General features: G+C 48.5%; 1 protein-coding gene across 1 annotated transcript in view; it reads left to right on the top strand.

Moving 5' to 3' along the window:
• The first annotated feature begins 2483 nt into the window (after nt 1-2483).
• Nucleotides 2484-23470, top strand: part of LOC122375753 — a 34805-nt gene continuing 13818 nt past the window's right edge. Inside the window, exons 1-4 of the mRNA XM_043355247.1 lie at nt 2484-2778; nt 5099-5161; nt 6680-6856; nt 19028-19151. Of these exons, the coding sequence (XP_043211182.1) occupies nt 2719-2778; nt 5099-5161; nt 6680-6856; nt 19028-19151 (424 nt within the window). The 5' untranslated portion in view covers nt 2484-2718. The remainder of the gene's footprint in view (nt 2779-5098; nt 5162-6679; nt 6857-19027; nt 19152-23470) is intronic.

Here is a 23470-nt window from a genome sequence, read left to right as displayed (position 1 = left end):
TTGTTTCCGTAGCTTCTATACCTATTTACGGAGTTAGACGGGAGTAAATATTTAGACGGGGGGGGGGGGTGGTAAATATTAGCCGTTTTCACGACGGCCATCTGGTACACATTTGGTGCACATCTGGTACAGATTAGGTGCAGATTTGGTCAAATCAGGTTCAGTGTGTCTTCTATAGCGGCTATCAGCTAGGGTTGCACTAATTGCTTATATGCCTGCTTTGTCATATTATCAGAGAGCATCATCGATTAAAACACTTGAAATGAATTCATAAAATGAAGATATTTGCTGTAAAAGAAATTAGGTGCAGATTTGGTCAAATTAGGTGCATTCGCCGGATAGCCCGTCGTGAAAACGGCTATTAGCCGTTTGGCGGCGCTGCGCTCAAAAACGGCGGCGCTGCGCGCCGCCGTTTTTGAGATATTGCAACAATTCGCGAGGGGGTAAAATTTACCCCCCCAGCCCCGCGCGGGTTAAGTTGACCTCACCAAACAAAAAGTAACCATTCGAAGCGCCTGAGTTAGGCGAACACGATGGTGCCAAAATCGCGGCTCTGGCATTTTTTTTATAAATCATTTATCAAAAACGGAACCCGTAACTCGGGTCACATGACCTGGCCTCCGATATCACCGGTTGACCTGAGACCTTAAAATCGGGTAGGTACATATGTACAAATCGCTGCGTCTTGTAAGGGCACACACACTCGTTTTTCCCGCGAGGCTCTAGCTCCATTAGGGGCACAACGGCGAGCTTACCAACCCCCTGAAACCCATTTCGATTGCGTGAAAATGGGAAATTTATAGAAAGAACACCTTTCTAGTTTTTTTGCATGTCGATTCGCAATGACCTAAAATTTATTTTGAAAAAACAACAACAACAAAATGGTCCCAAGGGTCGCTAAAGGCAAGTGAAAAAAGATAACGATAATTTTCAAAAACAAAACTTTTTCTGTGAAATTTCCAACGTTACATTAATCTTTGATTCATCACAAGTTGGGTGCTGTTTGCTGTTTGTCGCTTGCTTAACTCATTCTTGATTTATAGCCCATCAAACTCATCCTTATAATCCCAAATTAAATGTTTTGCAATATAACTCAAAAAGTTCCCATCTGAGAAGTCTGATATGTTGACAGGCGTCTTTGGGGCCTATGATTACCCCTAAGACCGATTGTTATTCAAATCTGAGAGGTGAGGATGACGGGCCTGGTGCGATCTATCGTGGAATGCCCCCGCTGTTCATATTTTTTGTTAACCCTCGCCGGCACAGGCCATTTTGCGTCCTTCGACGGCAAAGGGGGGGGGGGGGTGGTACGAACCCCCCCCCCCGCGTTTGGCCCCTGATCGAGCTAGAGCTTCGCGGAAAAAAACGAGCGTGTTGCCCGTCACGAGAGGAAGCCGATGATACCCAATTTTAAGGTCCTAGGTCATCGGATGACCTTCCAGGTCAGGTCAATGACCCGAAAATCGGGAAAATCGGGACCTGTTAGAAAGTCGTAAAGTGTGGCTGCTATGTGGTTTTCCGGGGTGCTGATCACGAATATCGTGTAAGTTTTGATCAGGGATGATGTCTTTAAGCATTAAGATCAGGTCGGGTCGGGTCAGGTCAGGTCAACCGGTATAGGGGTCGTGACGGGTATTCGTAATACGTGTCAACCGCCTCTGACAGCTTCGTAACATGTTGCGAAGGCACCAAAACTACTTCGAAAATGTTCAAATGGTTGCTAAATAATTCGAATTCAGCTCCAAAAACTAGCCTAGAAACATGTAAAACTGGAAAAAGTGAACCGAGGTCACCAAAGGTCAATGACCTGACCTGACCTTCAGGTGACCTTGACACCCACCCTAATGTATGGGAGCAACATCAAATCACATGTTTGAACGTTTGAAACCACGAAAAGCTTGCAAACGCGCGGCTAATGCGAGCCGACATATACGCCGAATCGCGACTCCGGCCAAACATGGTCTCGGAAAAGAGGTCACAGGTCAAAGATCATTTGGGCCAGGGTCATAAAATTTTCAGGGTAGGTGTAAAATTGATCAATGCGAAGGGTACTGAAAGTTTCGTCGCGATCGGCCGCTTTTTACGCGAGTTATTCGCGAAAAACCTTAGGGGGTGCATCAACCCCCCTTACTCATTGCTTTTTATCAGTCAGATAATTCACGGCCAGTGGCCACTCCTTAAATCTACAGGCCAATGATAACCTCTGTAAGTAAACAAAAGGGGACTGAATGCTTCCAGCAGAGCGCTTTTTGCATCACACACACACGCATATTACCCATGCACAGACCCCACATTTTAAAGCAGGATGTGCAGTGCATCCACGTTCCTACTTCGTGACCATTTATATAAAAATTCATATGTATAACTATACCCTAACGAGCACGGATGTGTGCTATCACACCACATCCTTTTACAAGGTCATGACCCCCGACGCGAAAGTTCGCGCGGGGCTACGCAGTGCCGACACCATATCCACCTGTGCTCTGTGTGCTCGGCCAGCCGAGGACAAGGCCAACAGTTCGATATCGCCGCACCAAGGCCTGGGCCGGCACAGTGTCCCTCTGTTTACTGCATTGCTATGGCGATGACGGCCGGCGACCTGCGTCGCGCCGGGCCGCCGCGGGCGCTCGGCTACAGGTCAGGTCGGCGGCCGGCCGCGGGGCATGAGGCGGCACATCCAGTGAGCGGTGCTGCTGTGACCGAGGGCAGGCTGCCGGTATGGGCTCGGGGCAGAGCTGTGACTCGGCATACGGCTCCCGGCGCGGCACGGCTCGAGTGGTGAGTGCGGTGAGAGGGACACTCCCCAGGGAGTGGTGAGTGGAGTGTGAGTGACACTCACGGTGAGTGGGGTGAGAGGGACACTCCCCAGGGAGTGGTGAGTGCGAGTGTGAGTGACACTCACGGTGAGTGCGGTGAGAGGGACACTCTCCAGGGAGTGGTGAGTGGAGTGTGAGTGACACGTTTGACGCTAATTGACCCATATACAGTGACGTACCCAAGGGGGGCCACGGGGGCCAAGGCCCCCCCCCTGAGCGCCGAAGGCGCTCAGGGGGCCCCTCAGGCCCCAGGATATTTTTTAAACACTGGATAACACGTCTTTTACTCGGAAGAAAAATTGATATTAAAGTTTCATTTATGTGCCCTGGGTACCCGAGGGGCCCCTGCAGTCATCCAAGGGCCCCCCAGTTTCCTGGGCCCCTGGTCGCCTAGGGGGCCTCTGGTAGCCGGAGGCCTGGTTTCATGGGGGCCCCTGATAGCCTGTGGCCCTTAGTCGCCTAGGGGGCCCTGGTCGCATGGGGGGGGGGCCTCTGGTCGCATGAGTCCCCTGATCGACTGGGGGCCCCTAGTTGCCTAGGGGGCCCTGATAGCCGGGGGCCTGGTCGTATGGGCCCCTGATAGTCTGTGGCCCCTAGTCGCCTAGGGGGCCCTAGTCGCATGGGGGGCCTCTGGTTGCATGATATTGAGGCCCCTGATCGCCTGGGGGTACCTAGTCGCCCAGGGGGCCCCTGGTAGCCGGGGGGCCTGGTCGCATGGGGGCCCCTGGTTGCCTGGGGCCCCCGGTCGCCCCTAGTCGCCTGGGGGACCCTGGTCGCCTTGGGCCCCTGGAAGCCTGGGATCCCCTGGTCGCCTGGGGGCCCCTGATCGCCTGAGGGCCGCTGGTCACCTAGAGGGCCCCTGGTCGCCTGGGGGCCCCTGGTAGCCGGGGGCCTGGTCGCATGGGGCCCCCTGGTCGCATGGGGGCCCCCTGGTCGCCTGGGGGCCCCTGATCGCTTTGGGGACCTGATCGCATTGGCTCTTGGTCGCCTGGAGGGCCCTGGTCGCCTGGGGCAGTGGGGCCCCTAGTCATCTGGAGGACCTGGTCGCCTGGGAACCCCTGGTCGACTGGGGGCCCCTGGTCGTCTGAAAGTACACTTATCACCTGATTGATCCCAAATCATCTGAGTGGCTACTGGCTACTGGATATAAGTAGTGACTGGAGTAGGCACTCATCTGAAGGAGCCAATATCTTTCACGGTGCCGGAGATATCACAGAAAAACAAAAAGGCTAAACTGAATACCCCCAACCTTGGCCCCAAAGGCGTCATTGGCTAACACAGGGATGTGGGTCGATTTGCAATCGCATTTCCTCCTAATTCCTATTCCTCCAATTAATACAGTGTCCCAGAATTACCCAAGCATTTATTTTCTGGCTAAAAGTACAATTGCGCTCGATTCCTAGTGAAACATATAATAGCCGCGTTTACATAGGGCTAGTTGCCAGATAGTGGAATTCCGATAACGAGACATTTATTCCCCACTATTATATTATATACCTACATATCCGGCATTGGAGGATGTTCAGTAATTGAGGCGCTCGCTCATAAAATGTCGTGCGTTTCATGCACACTCCTCAAGCAAAAATATTTTTACTTTCCAATTTTCCACATTTTCTCAAGGCTTAGACCGTTTCAGAGACCGTTTTTATTGACTTTGATGAAGTTGAACGCGAGAAATCACAACCAAATGCTACATTAGGTTGTAAAGAACTGCATTGCGTTTTCACACACACGTGGCGTTTTCTCACCTACGTCTGCAGGAGAGACCGGACCCACTATGCCCCCCCCCCCCACCATCGAAAGGTTCTTCATGACTCCCGGGGGCCCCCGCGGGGAACCTGGGGGGCCCTATACACTGTGGGGGGCCCCTTCGAAAGCAGGTGGCCCCCTCCTGGGCGAAATCCTGGGTACGTGCCTGCGGCCATATATCACCAATCCATTTATGTATATTCATTGTAAAGGCAGAATAATACTCAGGCATAAGGAATACCTCTGGGCTCTGAGCTAAACGTTTTATCGCTGATAAAGCTCCCAAGCTATAACTATGGCGAAAAAATTGCCTAATTACAGCAAGGCTCCAAGAAGTCCAACCGTTTGCAAACTTTGATAAGGCATTATCAGTAGTCGGACAAACACTAATCTGCCTCTCGGCGATAAGGATTGCTGAATGCTGACCTTTGTATGCTGAATTTACATGTAAAGTTTAAAGCTGCTCTGATTGTTTACGACTAGGATAGGGACACTTGCTGTAATATCATTACGCTGTTGTGTGTTGTTGACAGGCACCTGACTCGTGGGCCCAGTCAGTGAAGACTAACAACATGAGGAGCTATCCGAATTCCGAGGTAATGACACCGATCATTTTAACATACTCTTATTGTGGTATTTGTTTCCTTTTCTTTTCTGGTTACACCGTTAAAATAAAACCAGTATAACGCCTTTTGGGGCGACTAACGGAGCGAGCGAGAGGGTGAGCCTTGCACGTGCGAAATTACGAGGGGGTACCTCCAGCTGACTTGTGCACGGCACCCTACTAATCGGTCTCTAGCGATGTGCCAAATTTGAGCACAATCGGCCCAGTCGTTCTCGAGATCTGGAAGCGGCACCCTGCACGTGCGCACGTGCAAAATGGGTCCCAACTGACTTTTGCACGGCACCCTACTAACCGGTCCCTAACCATGTGCCAAATTTGAGCGCCATCGGTCCAGCCGTTCTCGAGATCTGGAATCGACCCCTGCACGTGCGCACGTGCAGCAGCACCCCAACTCTGGCACATGGATATGCAGTGCCTAGTGGGTGCCTACCTACATGCCAACTTTCAGCGCAATCGGCCAAGTAGTTACCGAGATATTGCAACAATTACAAAAGTGACACCTCTTCGTTTTGCACGTGGCACGTGCATAAGGGGTCACCCACATGCATCGGGAACAGTCCAATACTTGGTAGAAGGAATGAAGCTACCCTACAAAAATTACCGCGTGTAAATCGGTCAAGTGGTTGCTGAGATATAAGCCTCGCAAAAGCGTGACCACGGCCGGCCGGCCGGCCGGCCGGCCGGCCGGCCGCTCATACTCAGAAATTTCCGTTAATCTAGGGAAAGACTACGCTCGCTTCGCTCGCTCCGTAATGAATAAGCAGTCATTTCGGGACACATGAGGCCGAACCTCAAGAAATTTGATATGGGGTTTGGTAAGCATTTATACTTCCTTTCTGATTAAGTGTATTCGTGTAACTCTTAACTATAGATCTAACTGCGACCAATACCTTGGGAAAATATCGTAATATCTCCATCAGAAATCTTAAAGCCACCTCACAGCATGCTACTCACAAATGATCTTGATAATCTCGACAAGCTTTTCAGAGGGACATGTTTCGATCTGAGTCTTGTAAATGATGTCATCGGTATTGCTTTGTGGTATAGTACGGTTCAATCCCATCACGACATCCTTAACACCGCTCAGCGAAAAGTGTTACGGTAATCAGATGAGCACTTCTAGGGAGGTGCAGCACCGTTGTAATGGGTGCCGATGTACTGACAAACCATTGATGAGTAATCATTGACAGGCTTGTCCTCACTGAGGCTTGTTAGTGCCAATTTATAAACATCACTCTTCTCCTTAATGAAATGTGTCAGAGGCCATAAAAAGGGACTCTGCATCGTAACAAACGGTACAGAAGCCTAGCTTTTTAAATTAACCGAATTGCCACTTAAAAATGAAGAAAGGACTCGGTGAAAGTTAATTGCTATGTTGTCGCATTAGAAACATTTTGCAGGCAAAGCAAGCAATGGCTTAGTGTGATAAGGCCTGTGCCATTCAAGAAATACGTTTTGCCTTATTAATTATTTATCTGATGTCGTATAGCCGATCCTCGATAAGAAGACTCTGGAGGAGTACCTCCAGATCGAGCGGGAGATCGCCGAAGCCCAAAGATCCGATCCGGACGTGCTGCCCCAGTTCAAGAACAAGATGACCCAGCTGGAGGAGGTCAACCAGCGCCTGGAGCAGCTGGACGAACAGCTGAACCAAGTCCCGAACACGGTGAGTTACTGCTTCTCCTGCAGCAGACGGGTGGGTGTTGTTCCACACTCAAAAGGTGGAGTGTGTGAAGCTGTCGCCATCGTTTCTTTGCACTTCCCGACGGCACAGCTGGAGGAGATGCTGAACGATTGCCTTCATGTCTCTCTTCCATCGGGCTCCATATGTATGCATGTATGATCATTACATTCGGTGCGTTGTCCTGCAAGAGGGAGCCGATGACGTATAATTTAGTTCAAAGAGTGACCCCTTATTGCAAGACTCTCGATCCATCGTTATTTTTCCAGATCGTATGAAGCTGCTTGGAAATATAAAATTAAGTACCGATGGCTACCAAGCCGCGTTCATCACTCAGAAAAGGCCAGTCTCAGCTTAACCCGCGCCCAGATGGGGTCTGCCGAGCAACGCGGTCTGATGGGGGGGGGGCATTTTGGCCCCCCCCCTCAGATCTCGAGAACCACGCAACATAGCGACAAGCGGTAAACGGTGTTGGATAGCCCCAACGGGGAACTACCTTGTGACCCAATTTTATTGACCTCGGTCAAACCGATGACGTCACAGGTCAGGTCAAAGGTCGAATTTTCACCGTTTACAGGCATTTCAAGAAATGCGTTGTAAAATCGAGTAAAATGCATTTCATTGAAAATCGTCGATGGGGAAATGTTCTTCAAACAGATATTTTGCTATTTGAGGTCACTGACACCAGGTCAGGTCACAGAGGTCAGGTCACTGGGGGGTCACAATATGAAAGTGTCGTGTGATACATGTTTTATGGTCCATTTTACATGACAAATGCGATTATGTGGGTCAGACAGACTTTAGGGCCAGCTTAGGTCACGTTTTGGTCAAGGTCAGGTCAAGGTCAGGTCAAGGTCAGGTCAAGGTCAGGTCAAGGTCAGGTCAAATTAGGTCAAATTTCAAAGTTGATATTTTTGCATAAAATGGGTATCGATTCGATGCAGCTCGTCACGGGAAGTTCAATGGTGGTCTCCGTTTTGCGCTACGTGGTCTAGAATTGCTAAAAATTGAGTTCAAAAATTTGACGTCAACAATTTTTAACAGTTTTTTTCGCTATAACTTGGCCAAAAAAGGAGGTATCGATCTAAAATTTGGTATGTATATCAAAGAGCGCAGGGACTATCACACATATTCCGGTTTTTTTCGAAATTCAAAAAAAAAATTGGAAATTTTTTGAGTTTTTCTAACAAATATCAATTTTTTTTTATTTTTTGGGGTCAAAATCCCAAAATTTCGAAAATCCGAGATAGCAGTTTTGTAGCGCCGTCTTTTCTCTACACAACCACATAAAAAAAAATTAAAATTGCTTGTTAACTGTAGAATTGGTGAGCGTTTCAAGATGTCATGTTTTTTGCTCATTTTTACTCGAACATGACCTCAGTTTGACCTGAATAATTCCTGACCTGAGGTGACCTGTGACTTGAAATTTTGTGTGAAGGTGTCAAATTGATGCCCGGTAAGGTATCCAAAATTTGGCGGCGCTGCGCGCCGCCGTTTTCTCGCTATTTAAGAAAACCACAGGGGGGCCAAAATGCCCCCCCATCAGGGCGCGGGAAGACCATTCGGGGTCATTCTCAGATGGCTCGGTTACCCTGTCACACTTCGGTTCAATGTTGCATGCAGGGGTGGAGATCTGTCAAAATGTCAGGGGGGGGGGGTCCAGGCCGGGCAGGTGGAGGCGGGCTGGATGCAGTACTAGTCAATGGTCATTGACTTACATAGCAGTAATTCGTTTTCAGGGGGGGTCCTGACCCCCCGACCCCCCCTCCCCGAGATCTCCACCTTTGGTTCAGGGGCGGCGCCACCGGGGGGCAGGGGGGGGGGCAGCTGCCCCCCCTGGCGCCAGCCAGGGGGGCAAACATATCTTTTTGCCACCCCTGTAATACTGAAGGCCCTTTTGCTCAAAATCACAGGCCCCTATTCTTATCTGTGACTTTTCCACCCCAGACATAGCCTCGAGGCGCACCAGCTACTTTACAAATGGAGGGCCGCTGATAATATAGAAGGTTCTTTGTATGAATTGGAGGTGCCCTGTACAAACAGGAGGGCCCCTAGACAAATAAAAGGCCCCTCGACAAATAGGAGGCCCTCTGTACAAATAGGAGACCCCTTGGACGATTAGGAGGCCCCTGTACAATTGGAGGCCACTGGGCTAATAGCAGGCCCCTGGATAATTAGGAGGCCCCTTGGAGATATAGAAAGCCCCCTGGACAAATAGAAGGCCCCCTGTACAAATAGGAGGCCCCTGGACGATTAGGAGGTCCTCTGGATAAATAGGAGGCCCCATGTACAAATAAGAGCCCCTTTGGACAAACAGGAGACCCCCTTAGCGACTAGGAGGCCCCTGGAAAAATAGGAGGATTCTGCAGAAAAAGGAGGCCCTTTAGACAAATAGGAGTCCTCTAGGACAAAAAGACCCTCTCTCGACAAAAAGGAGCCTCCTGGATAAAGTGGAGGCCCCTAGACAAATAGGAGGCCCCTAGACAAATAGGAGGCCCCTAGACAAATAGGAGGCCCCTAGACAAATAGGAGGCCCCTAGACAAATAGGAGGCCCCTAGACAAATAGGAGGCCCCTAGACCAATAAAAGGTGCCTGCACAGTGCACACATAGGAGGCCCCTGGGCCCCTGCAGAAATAGGAGGACCTCGGTAGAAAAAGGTGGCCCTCTGTACCAATAGTAGGTCCCCTGTACAAAAGGGAGGCCCCTAGACAAATGGGAGGTCCCCTAGACAAATAGTAGGGCCCTGGACAATAAGGAGGCCTCCTGTACAATTTGGAGGCACCCTGGGTAAATAGGAGGCCCCCTGTGAAGATAGGAGCTGCCCTGTACAATAAGGAAGTCCCTAGACAATTACAAGGCCCTTGAAGAAAAAGGAGGCCTCCTGGAAACACAGCAGGCCCCCCAGACGAACAGCAAGCCCCTTGGACAAATTGGAGGCCCTCTGTACACATAGGAGGCACCCTGGACATTGAGGAGGTCCTCTGTACAAAAAGGAGGCCCCCTAGACAAATAGGAGGCCCTCTCGACAAACAGGAGCCCCCTGGACAAAGAGGAGGCCCCTAGACAAATTGGAAGCTCTCTGGACAAATAGAAGGCACCCTTGGCAAATAGAAGGCCTCCTGGACAAATAGAGGCTCTCTGTAGAAATAGGATACCCCCTTGGCAAATAGGAGGCCCCATGGAGAAATAGGAAGCCCCTGGGATAAGTAGGAGGCCCCCTAGACAAATAGGAGACCCCCTAAACAAACTGGAAGCTCTCTGTGCAAAGAGAAGGCACCCTGTACACAGGCTCTCTGTGCAAAGAGGAGGCACCCTGTACACAGGTTCTCTGTTCAAAGAGGAGGCATCCTCTATGTACGCATATTGATATAGGAGGCCCCTTGCACCAACAATAGGTCCTCTGTAGAAATTGGAGACCCCCTGGACAAATAAGAGGCCCTCTGTACTTACAAGAGGTCCTTTTTACATATAGGAGTCCCCCTGTGCAAACAGAGGGCCCCTGTACAAATAGGAGGCCCCCGGTGCCAACAGGAGCCAGGAGGCCCCTGGATAAATCCGAGGTCCTCTGTACCAGTATCAGGCTCTCTGTTCAAATTGGAGGCCCCCTGTACCAACAGGAGGCCTATGGGCAATTCAGAGGCTCTCTGTACCAGTAAAAGTCTCTATGTGCAAATAGGAGGTCGAGGCTTCTTGTAGAAGGAAGGCTTAGCCAGGGGCGTAACCACGCTGGAAAAAAAAATGGTGCGGACAAAGTCATGGGGGAAGCCATCCTTCGAGAGGGCGCCATCGCCTTTAAGGCGCAAAAGAGGGTGCAGAAGAGGGTGCCTACTTTCATGTGAAAGCAGGCAGTGGCGTAGCCAGGGGGCCAGGAAGAACATTCCCCCATCAAGTTCGGAGTCCCAGGGCTCAAGGTGCCCTGCGACGCTAATTGGCCGCTGAGGGTCCACGCTGGGCATATTTCACCTCAGAAAGGCCTCACAGAGCCCGCAAGAGCATCTTTAGGCTCCTAAGTAGCCAGCTTATCTCCAGAAGGGCCAACTCCGGCTTCTGAGGGCCTCTTACCAGTTACCGGACTCTGAGAACCCTTGCCAGCCAATTAGGAGCCAGCAGTTCAAAGGACCCACACCTGCCAATGATCAGTTTCTCTGATCAGTTTCTCAAATCAGTTTTCTTTTAGGGTCCCATAGCGGTGACTGTGAGGACCCTCACCTGCGTCTCTAAGGGCCCACACCGACGTCTATGAGGGTCATATGACCCATACACGCAACTCTGAGGGCCTACAACAGCGCCTCCCTCGCCCTGACAGGGGAGTGGGGGAGGGGTTCGATGCGACCCATGAGTTTTTTTTTGCGATGTGCGCCGAGCTATTAGTAGGATCGTGCTGAAATTTTCAATGGCCACTGGGGCATCCTTTGCGCAAATTTTAGTAAAAAAAAGTTCTGGGTCATGTCAGGTCATCGAGCTATGACGTCATAAAAGGTAAAACCTCCGATCGTTTTTGATAAAATCGTACATAGATGTAGGTACCGTACCTACTTGGACGTGATCTCATTGGCAATAACGAAACTATTCCGTGTGATTGTGTGTCAGATTTTGATAGGACATGAAGCTGTACATTGTTATGTTGACAACTGTATGAAACTGTACATGTATATTGACCTATCTATGGTCAGCCAAGGTCAATGACCTTGCATGTTGACATGCTGACCTCCGTGATATGCTTGGAGAGGTTTCTTGAGGTCCTGAATCCGAATCTGTGGTTCAATTTTAACCTAAACGCCTTCAAAATGGTTCTTGACTTTTAAAAGGTCAACCCAGGTCAATTACAACCGTCCTCACTCCTCGCCGGCGGCGGGTGTGACCGCCCTGTGTGGCTCAATGAGAGTTCATAATCAGAGAAAGCCACTTACATGCTATAGGCCTTAAAGATTCCTGATCGCTGAGGCGAAAGTTTCTGGTATTAGAGCAATCTGAAGCCTGCATAGTTTAGGAAAGGCCACACTTATGAAAAGAGAGCATCGATAAATTTGTTGGACTATAGAAAGTCTTGTACCATATCTACCCAGAAGGGTTACGGCCACGATTGACACTTTTTCAGAAGAAGCCCCTCAACGGACGTCCCTTTAGGGCGAGGGTCAAAATGTCTCCCTCTGTCCTCTTCTCTTGATGTCTCTGAAAGTACATTGTATTTATAGTACAATTACATTTTATTTATGCAGTGTATTTAGATATCGTCATCAAACTTTCTGGAGGTCTAGTATACCAATTTAACGCACTGTGGTAAAAAGAAAATTCGAGAGGATCTGGCCTCTGATAGGTCGTCCGAAAATTAGGTCAGAATGACCTTAGGTATGTTCTCACTGGCGGATCCAGGGGGGGGCCACCGGGGCCATGGCCCCCCCAAAAGCCTGAAAGGGGGGGCCAACATATCTTTTGGCCCCCCCCCCCCAAAACGCTTGGAGAAAAATTAATGTGAGAAGGTTGCGTAGTAGATACCTACTAGAATCAGCAGCGTGATTCAATAGCGTAGAGAAAGTCGGGGCGCGGGAACTACTTTCAGACTGGGGGAGCACACCATAATAGAGATCAACCTAGGGTCCCCCCAAATCTAGTTTTCTCACCGGTTTTAGGCCACTTATTTTTCATCCCTTGGCTTTTTCAACAAAAAAAAGAAACAGTTGCAAAAAAGGACGTTATTCCGTCTGAAAGTTGTGGGGGCACCGCCCCCACTGGCGGATCCAGGGGGGCCACCGGGGCCATGGCCCCCCAAAAGCCTGAAAGAGGGGGCCAACATATCTTTTGGCCCCCCAAAACGCTTGAAGAAAAATTAATGTGAGAAGGTTGCGTAGTAGATACCATAATCAGCAGCGTGATTCAATAGCGTAGAGAAAGTCAGGGGCGCGGGAACTACTTTCAGACTGGGGGAGCACACCATAATAGAGATCAACCTAGGGTCCCCCCAAATCTAGTTTTCTCACCGGTTTTAGGCCACTTATTTTTCATCCCTTGGCTTTTTCAACAACAAAAAAAGAAAACAATTGCAAAAAAGGACGGTATTCCGTTTGAAAGTTGTGGGGGCACCGCCCCCACTGGCGGATTCAAGGGGGCCACCGGGGCCATGGGCCCAAAAAGCCTGAAAGAGGGGGCCAACAATCTTTTGGCCCCCCAAAACGCTCGAAGAAAAATTAATGTGAGAAGGTTGTGTAGTAGATACTTACTAGAATCAGCAGCGTGATTCAATAGCGTAGAGAAACCCAGGGGCGCGGGAACTACTTTTAGACGGGGGGGGGGGGAGGTCACACCATGATAGAGATCAACCTAGGATCCCCCAAATATAGTTTTGTCGCCGGTTTTAGGCCACTTATTTTTCATCCCTTGGCTTTTTCAACAAAAAAAGAAAACATTTGCAAAAAGGAGCGGTATTCTGTCTGAAAGTTGTGGGGGCACCGCCCGCACGGCCCCAGAGTTGGGGGGGGGGGGGCAAGCTGCCACCACTGCCCCCTCCCCCCGGTTCCCGCGCCTATGGAGAAACTACCGGGTTTACTAGCTTCCTTCATAAAGTGTCGTCATGTCTTATCGTCACCCGAGAAGGTCTTATTGCATAAATATCGATTGAGCTGTCAAGTTAACAAACTTGCTGTGGCAGCCTCACCTGACATGACCCGGTAACTTTTCATTCACGGAATATGCGCAATAAATTTTTTAGGAAAACTCCCTGAGTTTTCGTTGAAAAAAACTTGTTTTGTTTCGTAATTGTACAAGAAGCATATGAGGGACCTTTTTGTCCCTTCCTGCGAAACGGTAAAAGACTTATTTCGGTCACAGCTCAGGCCAATCTCTAAGGGTCAGTCGGGTCACTTATTTCTTAAAAGGGTCCTTACGGCATCCAAGGACCAATTCCGGCTTTTGAGTGCGCCACATCAGCATTTGATGCTACGACAGATGTCGAAATCTGAATATATGTTACAGGCCGTATGAAAATTCGGTCCGTTTGCAAACGGCCTGGCCCAGTCAGGCCATATGAAACTACCTGAAAACACCGGCCGTTTGCAAACTATGACCTGAAATATCAGACCGTTTGAAAACGACCTAGTTAGTTTCGGCCTAGCGGATCCAGGGGGGCCACGGGGTCATGCCCCCAAGCCTGAAAGGGGAACAACATATATTTTTTGTCCCCAAAAACACTTAAGAAAAATGAATGTGAGAAGGGCGTAGTAGGTAGAGAGAAAATACCGTATCATTAAAAATCTGTGAGCTTGATAAAAGTGTTGGTCTTGTCTTCACCCAAGAAGTTCTTATTGCACACTTTAACCATGGATGAAAGAACCTTCATCCCCTGGTTCTCCTTCATCCATGCTTTAACTCTCGATCGACGTGTGAAGTTATCGTGTAAGGTATCATGAAGCCGATCGCGACGAAACTTTAGTACCCTCATGGTGACAAAGTCTGAAAATTTCATGACCCTGACCCAAGTGAACTTTGACTTGTGGCCTATTTCTCGAGACTATCCGTGCGTTCGGAGAGCATGGAATATTCACCGTCCCCGGGAATATTCCCCGTGCCGCGTTCGGAGGCGTATCTCTCTGAACGGCTAATCTCCGGAAATATTCCGCGCGCATGGAATATTCAACGGATTCCACATGGAATGTGCCTCTCCGAACGCACCATATGTTTGGCCATGTTGGAGGCCATGTTTGGCCGGAATAGCGATTCGGCGTATGTCGGCTCACATTATCCGCGCTTTCATAGTCTTTTCGTGGTTTAAAACGCTCAAACATGTGATATGATGTTGCTCCCACGCATTAGGGCGGATGCCAATGTCACCTTACGGTCAAGTCAGGTCATTGACCTTTGATGACCTCGGTGCACTTTTCCGAGTTTAACATGTTTCTAGGATAGTTTCGTTTAGCTGATTTTGAATTTAGCATTTTGCAGCCATTTGAACATTTACGAAGTAGTTTTGATGCCTTCGTATCATGTTACGTAGCTGCCAGTGGTAGTGGACACCTGCTATACGGACGCCCATAAGTACCCCTACTGGTTGATCTGACCTGACCTGCCCCGACATGGTCTAAACGCATGAAGACATTATCTATGATCCAAACTAACATGAAATTTGTGATCAGCACAAAAAAAACGTATTACAGCCTTACTTTAGGAGGTTCTGACAGGTCCTGATTTTTCCGTCTTTTGGGTCTGTGACCTGACCTGGGCGGTGTTTCACGGCACGCTGCCAGCCGCTGCCAGCGCTGATGGCACTTTTGGTTTCAATGGAGACATCAACAAGCCTATACCCACAACACTACCGAAGGCTGACCTTAGCTCGCGGAATGCGCTGTCAGCGGCTGTCAGCACGACCGTGAAACACCGCCCTGGAAGGTCAACCAATGACCAAGGACCTTAAAATCGGGTATCATCGGCTTCGTCTCGTCACTCACGGGCAACACGCCTGTTTTTTTCCGCGAGCTCTAGCTTAATCAGGGGCCGAACGGCAGGGGGTCCAACCGACACATCCCAGTCCGCGAAGGCTGCGCCACGCACCGACCCGGAGCGGGCTAATTGGTCGACAAAAGCAATTTGAAGTGTTTTCAAAGTAATATTTAGGCTCGGGTTGGGTGGGCTACCATTTCTATATTTTTTTATTTTTAGTTTAAAAAAAAAATATCGTTTCAGGGCTGTGACGAAAAAATAAGTGGCCTAAATCCGATGAGAAAACAGGATTTGGGGGTACCCTAGGTTTGGTTACTTGCAGGAGTTGGCCCCCCCCAAAACGCAAGTCTGGATCCGCCAGTGTATGTTCTGCCATTTCGATCGAAAAAGGCTTAATGGGAGGCGCTGTCACGGCCATAGTCTTGAAGTTGAAAAAAAACGCTTTACCGTCATTTTTTAACTTTTGCATTTTAACCCTCTGAAATAAAAATTCAATTAGGTATTCAGTATGCCTACCTAGGCTAGTACCTACCTACTACCACACAAATCCCTTTTTCCCAAACTTACCCCAAGACGTAGGTACTTTTTGTTAGGTAACTTATACTGTCGTCCATACCGCAAAGCATGTGAACTTTTTGGAAAGAAAAGTAACCGGGATAAAAGGATGCATGATTTGTTGGTGATAGGTACAACAAAAAGGCCCCACTGCTGGGAGGCCCCCTTGGTGTGAGGCCCCCCGGAAGCTCTGCCCCCCCTGGACAAAATCCGTGGCGCCGCGCCTGCTCTGGTTGCATGCACTTAGGCATTTTGTGGACTGTTCGGGAGGAAAAAGCCATTCTGATTCAACGTAAATGCATATTTGAAAAGTCGCTGAAAAAATTATTTGAAATTGATCACAGAGCTAGGTTTTTATAAGAAGTCATACCATTGGGCTAAAAGCCGCCAGATAGGTACAACTGAGTCGTTTCTCAACAAAAACTATATAATATTTACCAAAACTAGACTTGTTGAACTGCAGAAATGCGTTCCCAATAGATCACTGTTCTTAACTTCTGCCGTCTTTGGAAAACATGCGTCATATACGACGTCATGACTTTTATTCTGTAAGACTGAGCCATGCGTCCTAACAAAAGAACTGTGGACTTTTGCAAAGGCAGAAAGTCCTTGTGTACTGTAGAGATAAGTACGAACCAGTCCAATGAATTAACCCTCGCCCGTAAACGGTATTTTGCCACCTTCGCCCATGCAGGGGGGGGGGGGGGGTTGGTGCGACCCCCCTGGCGTTTGAAAACGGAGCGTCGTAGAGCTTAGCGGAAAAGACCAACGGATTGCTCTCAACGAGATCTCGCGATTGGTGGTATATTTTTTGGTCCTAGGTCAACATTTGACCTACTTATGACCGGTCAAAGGTCAAAATTTCGGAAAAATCTAACTTTTTCAGATTTCCGCGCCGATTGCGGCAAAACGGTAAAAGATATCGACTTGAAACCTTCACTATCGTGATCCTTGATCAATTCTCTATCGTTTGGTGTGTATTTCGATGTCATAACTCTAAAAATGATGCGTTGGGAGCATCGGAAGTCTGCAAGGTCATTTGTGCATTGGGTCACGTCAGGCGTGTGACGTCACTGACCTCACCCTGACCCAAAATGAACTACAAGAAACAACCGACGATGCCTGAAATGGATAGCAAATTCGAATTCAGGGCATCAAAATACCCCGAAAAGGCATACAAGTGCAAGAAGTCATTACAGGTCAACCGAAGTCACTGACCTGACCTTGACCTTTAGTAACCTTGAAAAGGTCAACGGACATTGTGCCAATGTCAAATCAGCCAGTTATGATTCTAAAACAATCCATCAGTGTGTCAGGTCAGTCGGCATTTATACTAATGTGAAGCAATCTCCAATTTAGCGTAAATCTGGCCGAAGGTTGTTCCCTTTATGACGTCATAACTCCGTGACCTGACATGACCTTGACAAAAAAATACCAAAAGTTGCGCAAAGGATGCCCCATAGGGTACTGAAAATTTGAGCAGGCTATCTGAAACGGTTCGGCGTGTAGCTAAGAAAAACCTCAGGGGGGGTTGCACCAACCCCCCCCCCCCCCTACATGGGCGAGGGTTAAAGGCCATTATGGAAAACTCGAGGCCTAAAGGAAAGACTTCGAAACCTATTTGTACCCTTGGCGACAAAACAGCTTTGCCATTACGAAGGGCAATGGTTGTTGTAGCACATTAGCCGCTATGCACATTTTGCAGCACGATAAGCTAGGCAGCAGTATGACCCAGGGTCATCTTTAGTAAACAGGTATATCGTCGTCAGCCCACCTGTCTCGTTATTCAGCGATCGGTGCTGTTATTCATAAGCACGCTCGCTCCCTGCACGCTGATGGTTCCACTAGATAAAAGGTTGCTAAGCACCAATAGACGCCTATAGGCCTAAGCATCGATAGGCACATGGGAACCGGTAGTTTCTTATCAATCACATTCGCATATAATTTCTAATCGATAATTATCCTCAAGTCTGCTATATACCTCGGTGTACGGTCTGGCTCCTATGGGTCGCGGTAAGCGTATTGATCGTGATGCCCACGTGTTATGCTCCAATTTCCGCCTGGAGCATTGGCGTCGCGTACTGAGGTCATGGTGGGCAAACACCGCCACTGAGGCGAGGCCGAGGGCTGTTTACTGATCGGTCCAGTAGGCGCGAACAAACTCCACTGACGTACGAAAGGCAGGTCGATCGAGGAGGAACGGTACCGAAAGACAAACAGCGGCGCCATGTTTTATCCAAATGTTAGATCCTGGAACAGAAATTGGGGTAATTTGCGTAGATGTGGATCGCCCACTGGTGATGTCTGTCCATTTGTCGCGCAATCAATGACGTCATTTGCTATTACATCATCAATATTCACCTCGTGGTACTTGGTGAGAGTGGGTCGAATGCCCGACCGACCTAATGACTGAACACAAATGACAGCAGCTTGACGTATTTCGTGATCTGTTGTGATCATGGGTCATTGAGCAGTGAGCTGAAATTTTTTGGCGGCCTTTTTCGCTGTATTGCTTTGATGGACGGATGTTTTGTGCCACGGTCGATCGAACAAGCATTCCCTCTGCAATGGGTCATCACACACAGGACTAACGCGCCATTTTGAGCAATAGGCGATGCACCTTTCGACGCAATGCACCAAGCTATAGAATTCCAGCCCGATGCTGCGGAATGGGCAAACATTCGCTCCAAGAAACTCAACATGGAAGTCGCAGTAGATAAAGATCAATAGCAAAGCCAGTGTAAAACAGACCGGGTATCTATCAATACAACTGTTCAAACAGTTTCAGCTTGAAAACTATAAGTAGCCGGGGTTAAATGAGCCAGGAAATGGCCAAAGGGCATAATTGGTCATCATTCGCAAATTAATCTGAAATATGCTAGTTACCACTGTGCTCAATGCTCGTGTTCATGGGGTCTTTGAGCGAAATATAATGAGCTTTCGTTACAAAATATATAATCATAACAACAACCTTGAAAGCATCGATTAACAAGTAAACTTTCCATTCGTATAACCAATAACTATAAGTTAAAAACAAGACAATATTATGTAACTAACGGTAAACCACTCACAATCGTCAACTTAACTCGACCACTGTCATCGAAACAGTAGTTCCCTTTCACCCACGGCCAACTAGTGTGACCATCAGAGCTGTGTTTGTGTTTGCCAGGCGGCCAGCAATGAGCGGGACCAGGCCCGGAAGCATCAGTCAGAGCTGACAAGCGATCTGAGCCAGCTGCGCTACAAGGTCGACAACCTCGAGGAGCTGCACATGAGACAGGACGAGCTGCTAGGTAAGTCACAACTGCTCTCTGGAGAGCGGCGGAGCCGACTTTCACTATTCCGGTGAAGCGGTATGTTCCGGTGAAACACTGTCGAGCAAAATGATATCAGTACAGTGGCGTTTTCTGCCGGAACTCGGCCGAAGAAAGAACTACAGACGAGCAATAAGCATGTGAGTCATCCCAGAACAGGCGTAAACTGATAACGATAGCAGCCACTTTTTACTGCCAGTCTCCTCGGCATCACTAGGTGAAACACCCTCCTCCACCACTATCGAGTATTGCCCAACTCGGCAGCATCCTCTTTAGCGAGAAATCAGGTCAAAATGAGCAGGGAGTCCCCGCTCGTCCCGGCCGATGAGATAGTTACATCAGGTGTGACGACATGGCACACAGCTGGATCAACAATAGGAAGGGGACACGTTCAATCTTCACCTTGACCCACTCAGACCCGCACGATTCGTCGTCATACATCCTGTTTTTCGACTCGAAATCTCATCAGCTTGCCGGCGAAATATGCAACCTTGCGTAATGCTCGTGTCTAATGAGAACAAATAAAATCAAGAAGATGTCAGTTCAAAACACGCGGGGACTCATAAGTACAAATAGTTATTGGGGACGGATAAACCGCGCAACATTGCCATAATATCTAAATCGTCCACCGATCTCTTTTATGAATCTTGAACAGTCAACGTCTTTTCCTCACGACCCTATGCCTCCTGTTTGTAACTGAATGGTCACCTTCCTGTGACGTGAGTAGCTCCTCGGGAGCAGACTGCTGTGCGGTGGAGTCAGGAGTGACCGTTTGCGGTGCTGGTTGACCTGTCCCTCGGGACGGGCTCAGCCGCGGCGGCGCATCAGGGTGGCAGCAAAGACCAATCCCCTTTCCCATCTCCTAGAGTGCTTCGCAGCCCTGTAATAGTCTCAGTGTAACGTTATGTCTAAATGAACAAAGCAAACTTATACAGCACCAGCCATATTTTATATTTACTTTTACTCATTCGACGATAAGTTCATCTATCAATCTGGCCGCTATGAAACTATTATCAGCAAAATAATTTTCGTGTAGTTAATATTCATGAAGGCAGCAATTTTTAGCAAGTTTGTGTAACAGCTGTTTAATTGGTACCATACGGTACGTGTAAAAGCTTAGTTAACTGTATGTCTTTCAAAACCTTTAATGCTTCGTTAAATTTGGCGCACCCTGATCTAACGATAATTCCGTACCAACCAAAGGATACGGACGGTGCACGGTTTGCACTTCAGGTAGGGGAGAGTGGGGTAAGATGCCCAGGGTGGGAAAGACGCCCCACCCCCTCTAGCGGCAAAACAAAGAATCGAACCTGGAAATTAATGTTCTTAGCGTGAAGTGGAAGACTGCCTTGGTAACTGCACAAAAATTTGCGAAGCTCAGTTGGGCAACGGCTGGCTGGTGATTGCATGTTTTTTATTTGCTTCTTTCGAAAAATATTTTGGTGTCAAAACATTGTAAATATCAAAGAAGGTAAATAATTTTTATGTCTCTTGCTATGGTCGTGATACATTAACATGCGTGTACTGTGTCCCAAACAGTTTGCTTCAGGGTATAGTTTTATGGCTAACAAATTGTACTGATTTAATGTTAATTCGGTACCTTGGGGTAAGATGCCCCCTGCCCTGATGGGGAAAGAAGCCCCCCTAAATCCGTAGGCTGGCCTTCAAGGAACCCGTCAAATCATTTATTACATACTTGTTATGAGAGACAAAAGCCGATCTGGGACTATTGAGAGTCCAGTACGGTCGGGTGCTCCCCATGCCGGTCTCTCGGCACACACAGCGACTTTTTGGGCGGCATCTGACTCTGAGAGCCCTCACGACGGCCTCTGTGGGCCCCATTATTGGCTCCAAGGCCCCTCACGACATCCTTTGAGGGCTCCCATGTTGGCTCCACGGGCCGCGCTGGCATCTGAGGTCCCCACGATGCAGGCTCGAGGGCCCTCAAGCATCATTGAGACCTGTAAGAGCCCCACAGCGGTCTCCGAACGCCACCACGGAGGCTTGTGTGGCCGCGCTGAACTATGATGGCCCTGGCGATGACCTTTGAAGCCCCTTACGACTACTTTTGAGGGCCCTTACGATGACGTTTAGTGTCTATTGCAGGCTCGAAGGGACTACTGATTCGTTCAGGCGATTCACGTGCCCATTTATGTCACTTATAGTGCAGGGGGGCATCTTCCCCAACGCCAGGGGGCGTCTTTCCCACCCTGTGGGGTAAGATGCCCCCTTTCACTTCTTCAGGAAAATGCTTAATAGCATAAAAGCTATCATATTTCAGGCACGAAAGTGTGTTATTTTTTGGAGAAAAATGATGTCGGCTTCCGTTGAAACTCCAAGTTTTTGCTCTCCGATCGTCATTTTCGAATAATATATGAGATTGTAAAACCCTGGGCATCTTACCCCACTCTCCCCTACTAAAGGCTGGTCCGCAAGCATTGCAGATTTCCTTTAGAGTTCAATATCCAGGCTTCAAACTAGTTGAGTGTCATCAAAGCCTCAACTTCGGCATAAATGTCACGAGCGTATTTTATCGTCGCGAGGTAGCATAGATTCCATGGTGAAGCGTTACCAGTCAAAGTGGAATACACAAGTAAAGAATATGACATTCGTCTATAACATAAGTGGCAAAAGAGCAGTTTTGCTTGGAGGGAGAAGCTACTGATGTGCTGACTTAGAAACTAGGGCATGACGAACTACATGAAAATATTTCGATGGTTATCGGTTTCATTGCAAATATTGCGCTAAACTTTTTAATTTTCATATCAGACTACAATATATTGTCAGTATCTCACTTCAGTGGCAGTATTGGAAACACTAAAACTCATCTGTCTGCCTAATAAGAACTGCACGGTGATACAGCCCATGCCGGTCGCAGTGCACAAAGTCGCAGTCAGTGATACTGTGCCGGCATACATCCACACATGCTGGGAGACTGTAATGGCGAACACGAGGGTAGCACGAGGGTAGCACGCCGAGCGCGCCTTACACCGTGCTAAACGGACGGTCGCGGAGGTGAGAGCCCATGCAGTAAACCGGCAGAGATCAGCGAGAAATATCAATCATTGCATCGTTCTGATCATCTTATCTCGAGCGGATCATCCATAGGCGAATTACCTACAAACTGACTCGTATTGTCTGTCTCGTTGCGCAGACAACGAGACAGTATCAAATGAAGGAAATTTTAGCGTCCCTCCTGGAGATGATCATTTATAAACATTTTAAAAACTGTCGTCTAACTGCAAGTGACACAGACCTGCGACAGAGATGGTCACGTATGCAGCCTAATACGGCTATCATGTGGTCTTATACGGTCCATCTCGGCGCGAACGACGGCGGAAAATCCACTGTTAATCCATGATCAGGCCCGAAGGTGTCCGGCAGTCACGCTCCGAGACACCGCTATGCTAAAACTGTAACGTTTCCTGTTCCTGTCAATGCAAAGGAACGTGGGGTATGAGGCTGCCAGGATGTGAACTGGGCGACCAAAGCTCTGTGGTCAAAACAAGGTCGGACCACGGCCAGATCACAAATCAGATATTGCCAATGACCTGTTCTAGGATTTATCAATTTATCCCCCAACAAAACGAAGCAAAGCACGGCATAAGTATGTCACGACTAGTCTATCTGAGAGTCAGGAAGCAGGCTAACAAAACCGGTCACTGGCGGTCCTTTTTTAGATGAGGCCATGCAAAGAAGATGGTTTCTTATTTCCCTTTGAGCCGTAAATAGCTCTTTCACCAGGCATGTTCCCTGGCTGATGAAACACATAATAGGTTGGTGAGAATCCTGTCCACTCCAGAAGTTTTGAGACTGGCCTCGTAAAATCCACATGAACAGTGCTAGATACTTGTTGTTCTCACAAGTCCTTACCACAGTTGTTATAAACGTACTTGCGTAATTTTGTTTTTCTACGTTGCAAAAGACGGCAACGGTGTCACCCTGAACATGGCAAGTCGCATGCGGCTTGTCACAGTGGCCAGTGTAGAGCACAGTCAGGTTGTTCATGTGAAGACAACTTGGAGGGTCGCTGTGCAATAAAATTTGGAGATTAGCTTGGCAAAAATGTCCGAGAAACATAGCAAATTGACTCTCAAGTGACTTGAGACGAAAGCTGGATGTATTTTTAACATCAGGAGACCAAGAGACAGAAGGTCCAATGAAAACACACTGACTCCTTCAGACCCAATGAAGACAGACAGCGCAGGTCCACTGGGAAGCTCAAATTAATCCCTTACTTAGAGCAAAAAGGCAAAAACTTCATAACCTGGGTCCCCTATGGCCAGATGGTCAACAAG

The sequence above is a fragment of the Amphibalanus amphitrite genome, unplaced genomic scaffold (genome assembly GCF_019059575.1).
Source record: "Amphibalanus amphitrite isolate SeventyFive unplaced genomic scaffold, NRLGWU_Aamphi_draft 001911F_arrow, whole genome shotgun sequence".
NCBI classification, from domain to species: Eukaryota; Metazoa; Arthropoda; class Thecostraca; order Balanomorpha; family Balanidae; genus Amphibalanus; species Amphibalanus amphitrite.
The sequence above is the reverse complement of the archived record's forward strand: the minus strand, read 5'-3'. Positions and strand labels throughout refer to the sequence as shown.